The sequence below is a fragment of the Dendronephthya gigantea genome, unplaced genomic scaffold (assembly GCF_004324835.1).
Source record: "Dendronephthya gigantea isolate DGI-Jeju-01 unplaced genomic scaffold, DenGig_1.0 000126F, whole genome shotgun sequence".
NCBI classification, from domain to species: domain Eukaryota; kingdom Metazoa; phylum Cnidaria; class Anthozoa; order Malacalcyonacea; family Nephtheidae; genus Dendronephthya; species Dendronephthya gigantea.
Window position 1 is genome coordinate 356,963 of NW_021163136.1, and position 15,256 is coordinate 372,218.

At 37.1% G+C, this 15,256-nt stretch overlaps 1 protein-coding gene and 1 pseudogene across 1 annotated transcript; both read left to right on the plus strand.

The window, feature by feature from the left end:
* The first annotated feature begins 6,291 nt into the window (after nucleotides 1-6,291).
* Nucleotides 6,292-6,951, plus strand: LOC114535822 (serine/arginine-rich splicing factor RS2Z32-like). Its single transcript, XM_028557143.1, has one exon. It carries the CDS (start codon nucleotides 6,292-6,294, stop codon nucleotides 6,949-6,951), a length of 660 nt encoding a protein of 219 aa, XP_028412944.1.
* Nucleotides 6,952-12,667: 5,716 nt separating this feature from the next.
* Nucleotides 12,668-14,009, plus strand: LOC114535823 (annotated as a pseudogene).
* The last annotated feature ends 1,247 nt before the right edge of the window (nucleotides 14,010-15,256 follow it).

Genomic DNA, 15,256 nt, shown 5'->3' on the forward strand with positions numbered 1-15,256 from the left:
TATGTGATTATAGTGTAATTCGAAACTCTGTTAGCAGTTACCACTGTATATATACACATATAGACAACAGAGTCAGACAACAGCCTGTGCAGGTATAATTACGAATAAGTTCATGAACACTGCAGTATCTAAGATAAAACACTGCAGGGTCTAAGATATAAATATATAGCATATTAACTCACATATTTCTTCAATAATATACACACATGACACATATTACATGGCTATTAAATTAGGATGAGAGGCCATTGTTCTGTATTTTTTATACATAAGCAAAATATGGTAATATATTCGACAAGAATGAAATGTGTAAACAATTTACATATTTATATATTATTCATAAGACTGACCTGACAGGAAGGTGATTTAAACAGCGCTGTTGTTCGCTTCGTGGGAACTGCAAATGCGAAAAATCGCACACCAAAACCTTTCGATTATCCGAGACGTTCCTTAGCGATTCCTCCACGACCACTTTCTCACACAGGGATTTAACAGAGGCTATTTTATTCGCCTTTTCGTCAAACGAAATACGTTCGTTCAGTATACAAAGAAGCTCATCGAGTGGGTCTGTAGAAAGCCATGTCTACTTAGTAATTACCGCGTCTATTCACTCTATGATTACAAGTCAAGCAACGAGGAGCGGCGAATACGATTATACGACAACAAGTCAACTTCATCGTTCTGAAGTCGAAGCGACTATTGCAAACAGTAGCAGTTTGCTTCATTTTGATTGGCTGCTCCGTGAGCGTGCAACCAATCAGAATGCTGTATTTGCGAATTTTTGCAGCGGTCAGTTTCAATATGACCACTGCAAAAATTTGTAAATACAACGCTATCATTGGTTTGCTACAGTTAGATGGGGCAAGCCAATCAGAATGAGGCAAATGCTACAGTTTGCAATGACTTGCTTCGATTTCAGAACGATGTGATATAGCAATTGCCGTAAAACCCGCAAATACAGGCAATATAATGCTAATTTCGGGCTGAAATTTGATAAAAACCCATATTTAATCATCCAAAATGAAATAAAAACTATTTCAATATACTGGATTACCGGGTAATTTTGTAAATTTCAAATATGAAATTATTAGCAATTATTTCGTTTTCCAAAGGTACACCCTGGAAAAAAATATGTCGGTAAAATCTGACCGTAGCATATGCTACAGTTGCAACGGTCTGAATCCGCCCCTGATTTAATTCAATCGGAATTCCCATTGAACCCAATTGGAATTCCCATTCAATGCAATTGGAATTCCCATTTAATGCAATTGGAATTCCCATTGAATCCAATTGGAATTCCCATTCAATGCAATCAGAATTCCCATTGAATCCAATTGAAATTCCAATTGCATTGAATTGGAATTCCTATAAGATTCAATGGGAATTCCAATTGGAAATTGGGCCAATTTCCAATAGGATCCAATTGGAATTCCAATTAGATATGCAAACAGAATTCTAATAGGATCCAATTGGAACCTGGCTTGGAATTCTAAGGGCTGCCAGTTAGCCTGGCTTGGAATTCTAAGGGCTGCCACTTAATAGGGTTTAATGGGGTTTTCTATTACATGCAAAAACAACTTTGAGAGTTATTGTTTCACGATGCCTAAACGGTGTGTCGTTTACGTGTTTTTCTAACATTGCTGACCCAGACAAGGGTATTTTTTATATCAAATACCTTTTTGGGGTGATAATTCGCCTGTAGCGGTCACTAGAAAGAAGAGATGGACAAGCTTTGTTCGACGCAGACGCGATAAATGGGCTCCAACAATTTCGTAAATTTTGTGCTCATGGCATTTCACAGAGAGAAGTAAGCAACACCAAGCTTCGTCGGCAATCGGTTCCTCCATTTAGGCCTCTTCGACTGAGTCTTCATACATTTACTGATTTTGCTCGCCGTAACTGGCCTCAAAATCTGTTTCAACGCACTCATCATCAATTTCACAGGAAGTTTTATTAGAATAATTGCGAGAGGTGCTCAACAGCGAATTTGAACTCGACATTTCGGATTTTTCACCCAAAAATAGCTATTTTCCCACTGGCCAACTCAATTTGTAATACAATTTCCTAGTGTCAAAATACTGGGTGTTCCTCCGACCCAGTCCCTCAGTGTTGCACTACTTTATTTTCAGAATTCTCACTTTGAGCCCCTATATCTCAAAAAGTAGAATTTTAAATCGAAATCTAATATAGAACTTATTTTGCAACTTTTTACGCTATATCCGAATCATCAAAAACCCATTTTGGGTTTATAAGGCACTTTAATAGCTTGATTTGAAGCCTTTATGAAAAATATTGTTGGTTTAAGTACGAAATTTGTTTTGTTTGTTTGTTTATATTTATTAAATTTAAATACATGCAAACAAGACTAACATGAACTGAGAAAAAAGCAGTGATCCACTTTGACAATTTTAAATTGAAGAAGACACTGAGTAAAGTTAACTACCAAGTTAAATATTCACTTAAATATCAAAATATATTTATTTTCACAGTTCACACTACAGTATTATGAATTATGATAGGATAGATTTGAGGTTGTAGAGTGGTCACTCAACAAAACAGGGAACAGTAGCAGGGTGAATCTTGTGCGTTGTTCTAAACTAGGACTAATATTGAGAGAACTGACAAAGAAATTTTTAAGATGAGGATTTATTGAACTTAACAGGAACTATAAATACAATATACAACAATGAAGACAATAGCTATATAAAATCAGTATTGCTTGCTTCTAAGCAGGATAAAAAATAGTCTGATATTGGTTCTTTCCTGTCCAATATTGAGTGATCAAAGTTTTTAACGTAAAATATATATGCAGCAATTGTTTTAGAATATCAACCAAATGCTTTGTTGTATGAATATGAAATAAAAGTAAATGTCAGAAATATTTCTACTATGTGAGACAAAGTTAGCTAGATGGCAAGAACTGACTAATGACTCTTGCACTTTGATCAAAAATCATTTTTTGTACTCCAGCAGAAAAGAAATGCTTAGATAATTTAGTAGAAGTGATTTTAGAGAAGCTTGTTTCATATTTGATGTTGGACAAGAAGCTTTGGATGGCATCATTAAAGGCTGTACAATTGACCATCTTTCCATCAATTTTCATGAGTAGTTGAGCAACAACTTTTGTTTGAAGAACATCTTTGACAAGTGTCATATTACAGTTTGAACATGTAAATGTATCTTCAAAAAGTTGTGAATCTTCAATGATTTTACTGCAGCATGCACACGAGATTATGCACTTGATATTGACTCCAAGGCACTGACCAGCAACAATGTTGTCTTGTAATTCAGGTGTCACCATGTTGATGTTAAGGATTTGATCAATTTCTGTTATTTTAGTAAATTCATTGGTGTTGAGAAACTTGGAGTCCTCAAAGACCCTCACTTTGCAATTCTCAATGTGATAGCATTTACCAACATGGACTTTTTAATGGCATTTTCCCACAATACAAGCTTCATGGCATTGGTTTCATCAGCAACAATAGAATCTGTCTTAAATGTAGTCTTTTCATTATGACCTTAACCTTAAGATCAACAGTTTTATAAACACTTGCGTTTAAAGTTTCCTGGACTGTGTGAAGCCGGTTACTTAAGGAATTATCACAATGGAATTGAAGATCCACAGGCATTATTTTTGCTTTCTTTAATATGGTGTATTCTTCACTTTGACAACTGGACCTCTTTGATTTATTCTGAACAAGGCCAGTGATTTTGACGGGTGATTTGCTCTGCTGGGATTGCTGTAATTTTTGTCGCTTTTCTGGAGAATAGCATACCATACGTACAGCAGCATTTTCAGTTGTTTGTAGTTTCAAGTCAAAGTATTTGGTTGAAGACTTTGTTGCAGTTTTAACTCCACTTATGAGGTGGACATAACCTTCAAGTGTTTGAGCTAAGATAAAAAAGTAACTGGTGGTGAAAATTGTATTCAATATAAAAAGATCCTCATACTGTATAAAATGACAATAGCACACAATATAGAATTATAATAATGGTATCACTTGTTTATAGTACCAATTTTTTATGTTGTTCAACAACAAAAAACCAGGTCTAACTCAGCTTATTAATGCCTTAAAAAAACTGATATGACTAGTATGACCAAAGGTTAAACATACAATTATCTTCAACTTCTGAAGCTTTGCTTGACTTTGATGTCGAGGATCTGTAGGCAATAGAATTGTAAAATATTAACAATGATACAATTACAAGAACATCAACAACAACATAGTCTTAAAATATATCTGAAATAGATAGTTTAGTACATTGATGTCGATGACATGATTCCAGACTTTCCAGTTGCCTTTTTCGAAACTCACTTGACTTGTGTTTGTGGTTTGACGTTTGACCATGTGCTTCACACAACGACATCAACACGTCAAAATCCCTTGTCAAAATCTTGATACCCTGATATACCGACTTCGTTCACCCAAAGATGTTGAGTACTTCCAATTATATGCTTGACTTGACCTCGTGTTTGCTATAAAAAATTGTTTCTATTTTGCTGGGGAGGTTATACCATTTTCGTCATTGTTTTATTTGCAAAGTTGTCCTCATTTTGTTACCATTCTTCTTGGAAAAACAATATGTTTTGTAAGTGTTTTAAACATCGATTCTGATATAATTACGAGTATGAATTGCAACAGATTTTGTGAGTTGTATGGACCAGTATTTTCTGGCGTCGCAGCAACATTGAATAGACCTCTTCGGAGAGCAAATAAACCTCTTTGGAGATCTAAACAATCTTTTGAGGGAGCAAAACAACCTCTTCAGAGGAAACGTGTCAATAGTAGTTTATGTATTACTTGTGTAAATTCAGGTCATTGTGCACATAGTTTCAGACCTTCTGTCAAGCAATTAACTAAAACAAATGTCAAACGATGTAGAGAGCATGAGCCTTCTAGATTACCTTTAAAAAGAATTATATTGGCTCTGGGAAAGAGAAAAAATAGAAAATTTTTAAAGCATTATTTTGCAAGATCTGTTACTAACTCATCTATCTTAAAAAAGTTAGCTGGCAATTACAAGCAATACTGTTTTCAATTTGTGCATATGCAATATGTTTTTATGAAGTCGTTCAGGTATTATAAACCATCAGTTAATTATGGTTTAAACACTCGATACAAAGCTCCTCATAGCAAACTTGCTAATCAACAACATTACATATCTCAAAAGAGGCTATTGCTGTCAGGAGATATTGAATTGAAACCAGGTCTTGTTCAAAATAGCAACTGTTACAAAATGCCACAAAATGTTGTGTTAATAGAAACAAGATTAAGATGCTTTCAGCTAAGACCATTTGATGTAGCTGGTGATGGTGACTGCTTCTTTTGAGCAGTGTCACATCAGTTATTTAGTGACCCTGAGCAACACTTAAAAGTTAGAGCAGCTGGTGTTGCATATATGAGGGAATATCTCGAGAGATTCATTGAAACTAATACTGAAAATTCTTGGTTAGAATACCTGAATAATATGTCTATGCAAGGCACATGGGGTGATGCTATGATTATACAAGCTGTAGCTGACCAGCTTAAGTTAAAAATTATTATTGCTGAGACACATGAATACAGTATAATACAACCAGTTTCATCAACATGTCAACTAACCAATATCTATTTGGGTCATATAGATGAGTATCATTACATATCAACATTAGGCCTACCATGTTCTCCAACTTATGGGTTCAATCGAAACGAGATAAATTCTTCTCAAAAAATAGACAATAGTAAAAATATTGAGATAAACATTAGGAACAGAGAAGAGAAATTTAATGAAACCGTTGTAGAATATTTAGTGTATTATGTAATACTAAATATGTATAAGTGGAAGCACTAGGTGGAAACACAATGTAAATATAAGGAGATGGCTGGCGGCCATCTTGGTATAATTTTAAAATATATGTTTAGGGTAGGTTTGAATCTGAGTTTAATCCGTTGATGTAAGATTCTACAATTAGTTTAAACAAAAATTAGTTCAAGAGAATTTGATATTGGAGGATTTCGACCTTTTGATGTGAACAGTGATCCGAATAGTGTTGGGTGTGAATGGAAAAGATGGCTTCGTAGTTTTCAGTTATATGCTGATGGCAAAGGACTTATTGAACCTGACAAAGACGACAACAAGATACAGAGACGAGCACTTTTACTCCATTGTGCTGGGTCGGAAGTCCAAGATATTTTCGATGTTTTGCCTGAAACGGGGAGCGCAAAGGAATATGAGAAAGCCGAAGAAGCTCTAACTAAACATTTTGTCACACAAGTCAATGTTCCGTATGAGCACCACATGTTCAGAGAAATGGCGCAGAATGAAAATGAAACTATTGATCAATTTGCTGTTCGTTTGCGACGGAAAGCTCAGCAGTGTGATTATGGAGATCAGCTAGAGTCTCAAATCAGGGATCAAATTATTTCAAAGTGTCGTTCGAGTGATTTGCGCAGAAAGTTTTTGGAAAGAGGTCAGACACCTTACCTTAGTCAATTACAAGAAATAGCAAGAACCTCTGAAGCTGTGAAAAGACAGGCAAAGAGTATGAATGTTCAAAATGATGGAATGAATAGAGTTTCCGAAAAGTCTGGTCGATTAAACAGATATGAAAGCAAAAGTGAGAAAGGGGGAAGAGTTAAGAAGAGTGGTGAATGTTTTCGGTGTGGGAAACCAGGACATTTTGCCAGAGACCCTAAATGCCCTGCCAAAGGGAAGGAATGTTCCAAGTGTCACCAGAAAGGTCATTTTGCTGTTGTGTGCAAAACGAAGAACAAAGATTACGGCAGACATTATGTGAGCTTTGTTGAGGAAGAAGACAAGTATGCTTTCGCCGTTAAGGGACAATCAGAGACAGGAAAAGTGGAAGTGTCTGTTGGAGGTGTTTCAGTGGAGATGGTTATTGATTCCGGAGCAAGTACAAATGTCATTGACAAATATCTGTGGGAAAAGTTAAAAAAAGAAGGACATTAAATGCACGTCAAGGAAGACTACAAAGAATTTGTATGCATATGGATCAACAACTCCTCTTACAGTGATAGGAACATTCACAGCAGATATAAATATAGCCGATAGACATGTAACAACCGAGTTCACAGTTATCGAAGGTCGAGAGAACCATTATTGGGCAGAAAGACTGCAACAGAGCTTGGAGTTCTTAAATTAGAAGTTTCAGAACAGTTTGTGAACAGTGTGACTGATTGTGTTGCAAGACATAAAGATTTGTTTCAAGGCATTGGGAAAATAAAGGGTTATCAAACGAAGCTGCATATAGACCCACAAGTTCAACAAGTTGCACAGCCTCCTAGGCGGACTGCATTTAGTTTGCGAGGGAAGATCGAAAGGAAACTTGAAGAATTGATTAGTGAAGACATCTAGGAAGTTGAAGGGCCGACTCCATGGGTGAATCCAGTTGTGGTGGTGCCAAAAGGAAACGGTGAGGTCCGGTTATGTGTGGATATGCGGTGTGCCAATAAAGCGATCATCAGGGAGAGACACCCAATTCCAACTGTTGACGAAATACTCCAAGATATGAAAGAGGGTGGTATTTTCAGTAAGCTGGATCTCAAGTGGGGGTATCACCAGATAGAATTAAGTGAAGAATCCAGAAGTATAACAACCTTTGTAACACATAAGGGATTGTTCAGGTACAAGAGGTTGATGTTTGGCATAAGTTTGGCACCAGAGAAATATCAGCAGGTGATTCAACAAGTGTTGCAAGATTGCAGTGGGACAGCCAACATATCAGATGACATAATTAGAGCAGAAAAAGTCGTTCAGAGAACTTAAACGTAGACTTGCACAACCTGAAACTTTAAGTTATTTTGATCGAGATGTGAAGACCAAGATTGTTTGTGATGCGAGTCCGGTTGGACTGGGAGCAATTTTACTGCAAGAGCACAAAGGAGAAGATTGAGTTATTTGTTATGCTAGCAGAGGTTGAAAGACGATACTCACAGACAAAGGAGGCATTGGCGGTAGTGTGGTCGTGCAAAAGGTTTCCTGTTTACTTGTATGGGAAACAGTTTGAACTGTGGACTGACCATAAGCCTTTAGAATGCACCTATTCAGCACGGTCGCGACCATCAGCAAGAATTGAGAGATGGGTTTTGTGGTTACAACCGTATTCATTTACAGTGAAGTACCTGCCAGGCATCTAAATGTTGCAGATTCATTGTCACGTTTGACAAAGATGGCAGAAATAAAATCCAAGAATGTAGCTCAAGAGTATGTCAGTTTCGTTGCGAAAACAGCAGTTCCAACAGCAATGACTTCCAGAGAAATTGAAGAAGCGTCTTTTTGCGATGAAGAGCTAATGACTGTTTGTCAGTGTATTGTAACAGGTAATTGGGACAGTCCCAAGTGTGCCAGTTTTAAGTCAGTTCGTGATGAACTTTGTGTTGTTGGAAACATTATTTTGAGAGGTACACGGATGGTCATACCAAAAAAACTTCGATCAAGAGTGATTGAGTTAGGCCACGAGGGCCATGAAGGTATTCTCAAGATGAAACAAAGATTGCGTACGAAAGTATGGTGGCCAGGGATTGACCAAGAAGCTGAAAAGCTCAGTAAAACGTGTCATGGGTGCCAGGTTGTAAGCAGGCTCGTTAGCCCAGAACCATTGCGAATGACAGAGTTACCTCGGGGACCATGGCAGGATATCACGATTGATTTCATGGGTCCATTGCCTTCAGGCGAATATGTTTTTGCTGTAACCGATTACTATAGTCGAATACGGCTGAAGTAGCGATTACCAGTTTGGAAAGCATGTTTGCAACACATGGATTACCATAAACAGTGACTAGTAATAGATAATGGGGCCTCATTTTGTTGCAGAGACATTCGAGTCATTTCTGTGAGATAACGGAATCGAACATCGGAAGACGACGCCGTTGTGGCCCCAAGCGAACAGAGAGATTGAACGCCAGAATAGGTCTCTACTGAGAAGGATGCAAATTGCAAGAGTGGAAGGAGAAGATTGGAAGAAAGCTGTGCAAACATACATGATTGCATATCGGAATACGCCTCATCCAACGACAGGAATGTGTCCAGCTGAACTGATGTTTAGAAGAAAATTGAGAACTAAACTTCCAGAGCTGAGAGAAGAGGTTAGGTTGGATGAAGAATTGCGAGACAAAGATAGAGAGAAAAAGGAGAAGATGAAAAGTTATGCTGACAAAAGAAGGAATGCGAAAGAGAGTGATTTATCGGAAGGAGACAAAGTGTTATTGAAACAACAGCGCGTCAACAAGTGGACACCTGTGTTTGAGAGTCAACTGTATCAAGTCGTTCGTAAACACGGGAACTGTGTTCGGGTTGAGTCACCTGAAGGTGTTCAGTGTTGTTCAGAAACACGACTCATGTGAAACCATTCCAAGACAGAGATACTGGGTTTAAAGAAGAAATACGTCCATAAGAAAGTGAATCACAGCGGGAAGAAATATGTCCAGAAGAAAGTGAGTCACAGCAGGTGGATGAAGTGGTGGATGGTTCTAACAAAGAAACTTCCAAAACAGTAGAGAGTCGTCTATTTTTAAAATCTCCAAGACCTGTGCGCATACGACGAGCGCCACAAAGGTATGGAGAGTATGTGAGTTTGGTTGAACACATTTGAAGTGCAAATTGATAGGTTATATTTAAAACATTAGAAACACTATGGCCAGTATTGAGGACATTAGAAACACTATAGGTAGTATTTAGTATTTTTAGCTTTGATGGAAAACGTGAGAAAAAAGTACATTATTGTTAAATTATATTAATTAGGGACTTGAGAATTATTGTTAGAAAACTCTTGAAAAACATTGGAAAAAGAAAGGGATGTAGAATATTTAGTGTATTATGTAATACTGAATATGTATAAGTGGAAGCATTAGGTGGAAACACGATGTAAATATAATGAGATGGCTGGCAGCCATCTTGGATGGCTGGCAGCCATCTTGGTATAATTTTAAAATATATGTTTGGGGTAGGTTTGAATCTGAGTTTAATCCATTGATGTAAACCACCACAGACATTAATATCCAAATTTCATAGTATTGTCTCACAAGGTCCTTGTTATATTTGCATTTGTTGTGATCAATTATGGTATAATCACAGTGTTATTCCAGCTGCAAAACTTAAAGAAAATAACCCTGACATTCAAAAGAAGCTTTTAAACAAATAAAGCGTGAACAATCTTGAGTCGGTGCGTCAAACATGTAATAAGCATTTAAAGAACAATAAGGTGCCTCCATGTGCTGCGATAAATGGGATGCAATTCCCAGTAAAGCCTGCATTTTTTTATTTAAATGAATTGGAATGTAAGATTACTTGTTCCAAGACTTGCATTTCAAAAAATAATGCAGGCTTCCAGAGGTAGACAAGTAAAAATCAATGGAAACATTGTTAATGTCCCAGCAGATGTAGCTAATACAGTCAACATATTACCAACGTTACCAAATGAGACCAGCACAATTTAAGTTAACCTTAAGAGAAGATTGCAGTATTATTATTATTATTATTAAAAAATCTTTAACGAGGAGAGCTCCAATCACACAAAGGTGGTTTTCATGGAGGCCCTCAAATAAAAAGATGTTTACATAAACACACATACCATATACATAGACACTAAAAAGAATAAGTTAAAAATTTTAAAACAAGCTGATTATTCCAAATATTGTCCAAATCTTTCTCAAACCGTCTTTTGACAACCTGTAATACACTCACTGACTCTACCCGTTCTTCAACAACTTTTTGAAGGAATTTATGGGTATCATCTGCCTATGAGTCCTTGGTAAACTAGTCCATGCAGCAAAAACAGTTTGTGTAGTTAGTCTCTTGCCCCAATTTGTTCTTGGGGTTGGAAGACGGTTAAAAATATTATCTCTAAAATAGTATTTAGTATTACAATCATCCTTATTAGTTAGTTCATGCAAATGTGAAATGTACTCTCCTTTCATAACCCGATGGGCCAACATTGCTCTATAGTTCCTTCTACGTGTTACCAGGTCTAGCCATCCAAGTTCCTTTACTGCTTCTTCACCACTTAGTGTCTGGGCCAGTATCTTCTTTGCAAATTTATTTTGAAAGCCTTGTAACTTCGTCATTTCTGCCTTTATACCCGGTTGATCACCCCAAAGAATGCTCATGTAGTCCATATGTGGTAGCACAAGACCGTTAAAATATGCAATCTTACACTTTACATCAAGATGATATTTAATTCGATGGAAAACCGCAAGCCGGTGACCTAGTTTCTTAAATACTTGAGCAAGATGTAATTTCCACGACCAATTTTCATCCAGCATTGCTCCCAGATATTTATAACTGGTTTTCCGTTCGATTTCTTCGTTGTTTATTTGTAATGTTATGTCATTAAAATAGGTCAGCCGCTGTGAGCTACCAACCAACATCATTTTACACTTCCTTGAATTTATTGCAAGCTTATTTATTCCATACCACATTGATATATTATCCAAGTCTCTTTGAAGGAGAGACTGTAGCTCCGTTTCACTAGAACCAACATTATACAGGACCGCATCGTCAGCATAAAGAATCAATTTGCTGGTAGTTAAGCAATTTTTCATTGAGTTCACGTATATCGTAAAGAGCAGTGGCCCCAAAATTGACCCTTGCGGTACTCCCAATTGAACAATCCGGTCCTGAGATTTTTCGCCATCAATGCTGACAACTTGCTTCCGGCTTGCAAGGTAAGATTTGAACCACCAAACAGAACTGTCATCTACTCCTATAATAGATAACTTTTTCAGTAAGATCTTATGGTTAACGGAGTCAAAAGCCTTGGAGATATCTAAAAAAACTAGACCGTTGACCGATCCTTTATCCATTTCCTGCATCACCCAATTGTTTATCTGGGCAACCGCATCCTCCGTCGAATATCGTTTCCTGAAGCCATACTGATGTACATAGATCAAATTATTCGATACTAAATATGAATATAATTGCTGATGAACTATACGCTCAAGTACTTTGCTCAAAACTGGCAAAATAGATATCGGGCGATAGTTAGTCATATCCATATTATTGTCAGCTTTATAGAAAGGTATTACTCTTGCAAGCTTCCACGATTCTGGAAAAATTCCAGATTCTATAGACTTATTAACAAGGTATGTAACCGATTTTGCAATAACTGGGGCTGCGTCTTTTAGGAGTCTAGCTGGGATCTGGTCTTCTCCAATCGCTTTATTCGCATTGAGAGACATAAGGTGTTGTTCAACCTCCTGCATCGTAACAGGTGATAAATGAAAGGTTGATTCTACAGGTATCTCAAATTGTAAGTATAAAAGTTCAGCTTTGTCACTTAATGTAAGACCAAATAAAGTAGCAGAAGCTGCCAAATTACTTGTATCTAATGGCAACCTTTATAAAGAAGATATAACTTTCAGTGACACTTGGCTTGAAGATAATTCAAATAGCTTTGTATATGATGAAGGTAATGATGATCAAATGTTAAACAGTTTGGAAAATATCATGGAGTGTAATGCAAAGAGCTTGAATCCACCACTTCAGCTGTGAAAAGCACGTGTAGTTTTAGGGTGGGTCACGTGACTTGAAATATAAACATTGCGGACATTCGGCCTGTTGTTTAATAGAAGTGAACATGGCAATGACTGTAGCTCCTGATTATAATTGCAAATTAAGCGCAAATTATCCTCATATTTTGGTTATCTTTATATCCAAACAATATAGTAAAATGTCTAGAGACTCTGTATCAGAGAAGTTTTCTTCGATGAATGTCACTAGTCTAAAAAAATATTTACAAGAACGCGGCGTGACTATTCATGGCTACCTGAAGCCCGCTTTGGTGGTCATTGCTACTGCTGTTGAGAAAATGATGCTTCCGTTAGACTCTAACTTTAAACATGACGATGCCGAGAAAAATCTGGAGAAAAGATTAATTATTCATGATGTTGCTGTACCAGATCCATTCACTTTGCCTACGCAAAACAACTTTATCGACTCGCCGCCGTTCGGACTTTACGACATTTTCAATCATCTAATTTACCACTCAAGTGATTATGATAAACAGGGACTTGCATCTTGCAAATCATACGATGATTAATCGCCTGTTCGATGATGGTTATGTGGAGTCTTTGTCCACAGTAACTTTAAAGAAATGCGGAGTGCACGTCTACGTTGGCAAACTGAACCCAACAATGCGTACGAAGACAGACGGTGGGCAAGAATTTTATAACTTGTGGTTTATACTGGAAGGAAAGGGGCCAAGTAAGGGAAGTGTGCTGGAGGCGTTTTGTAAATGCAAGGGTGGGCGAGATGGAGGGTGTAAGCATATAGCTGCAGCAATGTACTCCCTTGAATATCTTCTAAACACTGAGGGGAAAGACAGTGTCACCAGTGGTGAATGTTTGTTGAAAAGAAAGCCAAAAACGAGTATCAAACCATGCGAGGTTAAGGATATAAACATTTCTAAATGTGTATATGGAGGGTTGGATAAGAAGAGAAAGTGTGAGTATGTATGGCTACAAAACATTGGTCATGATCCAAGAGAAGAGAGGTTTCGTAAGGAAAAGTCACATGATGAAATGGCTGAGTTCACCAGTTTGATGCAAAAAAATGTTACCAGCAAATTGGATAATCTGAGTGATGAGCCTGCTATTTTCCCTTTGCTATGGAAACTCTACCTCCCTGATAATACTGCAAAAGCAACAAACCTGCCTGGACTGATTTTGCCAACAACTGCGAAGAATGGTTCTGGTATCATGGAACAAAAAATTAATCAGTTCATTGAAAAGAGCACTAATAAATGCACTCCAACAGCAGAAGCGTTTTTAAACCAACTGACCTTCAGTGATTCTGAAATAAATGATGTGGAAAAGGCAACCCTGAATCAATGGAAAAGTGAAGATTGGTTCCAACACAAGGTTGGCTTTATATCAGCATCCAAGTGTAAAGCTGTTGTCACAAGGCAGACAACTCTAGACAAAGGTAACAGTCATCACATTGTTGCTTTAGCAAAATCCATTGTTTCAAAGCCATCTTTTCGCCAACCAAATATAATTAATAATAATAATTAATAATAATAATAATAATTTATTAATTTATATTGCGCAAATATCAATACACATTTTCAAATGCGCATTACAACCATATGTCATGCAATAAAATAATAATTTAACTTAAAACAGTTAAAAATATAACAAATTAAAAAACTTATACCTAACAATTTAGAATATATGTACAATTAAGAGAAAGCCATACGATATAGAGACGTTTTGATAAACGATTTAAAACTGCTCAATGAATCACAATTTCTAATGTCGTAAGGTAAGGCATTCCAAAGTTTCGGAGCTGCTGAAGAGAATGCCCTGTCCCCTAACGTGCTTAAAGTTTTACAACTAGGTGGAGTTAATAACAACCCATTATTATCACAACGAAGGTGGTATTTGTTGGATTTCCTAACGCTTATAAGCTCTTTCAAGTACGTAGGAGATAGGCCATGGAGGGCTTTAAACGTAAACACCAGTATCTTGAATTGAATGCGATACTTGACTGGAAGCCAATGGAGTTCACGAAGAAGAGGAGTTACATGTGAATACCTGGATTCTTGGAAGACCAGTCTAGCCGCAGCATTTTGAACTCTTTGCAGCTTATTCAGTTGATATTCAGGCAAACCACACAGGAGACTGTTACGATAATCTACCCGACTTGAAATAAAGGCATGAATAAGTTTCTCAGTAGATTCTCTGGAAAGATATTTTCTAATGCGTTGAATGTTGTACAAATGGTAAATATGCTTCCTGATAAGCCAAATAATTCCAGGGCCTGGGGATTAGTAAAGGAAAAAGAAGCCAGGAAATGTTATGCATCTGTTGCAGGGAAGCAACATCACAAGCTCCACCTAGAACATAAGGGTTTTCAAATATGTAAACAAAAGCCTTTTTTGGGAGCTAGTGTTGATGATATCAGAAGCTGCAAATGCTCTTCTGGCTTTGGCTTTGTCATTGTGGAGTACAAGTGTCCGTGGATGCACCAGAACAGTGATCCGAAAGAAGCATTTGTATCAAAAGAAATTGGAGGCATTTTGAGAAAAGATGTGTATTATCTACAAAAGAATTGTAGATACTACTATCAAGTTCAGATGCAACTGTTCATCTATTCCGCCAAGATTTGTGACCTTGTTGTCTGGACAACTAAAGGAATTCACATTGTACGTGTTCCCTTTGAACCATCTTTCATGAGTTCTGTGTGTGTCAAACTCGAGAAATTCTGGTTGACACAAGTTGTTCCCTTGTTACTTGACAATCAACTTGACACTTCTTGC

Bases quoted from the DNA above. Each gene is read 5' to 3' on its own strand.
- LOC114535822 (XM_028557143.1), top strand. From the start codon at position 6,292: ATGGCGCAGAATGAAAATGAAACTATTGATCAATTTGCTGTTCGTTTG.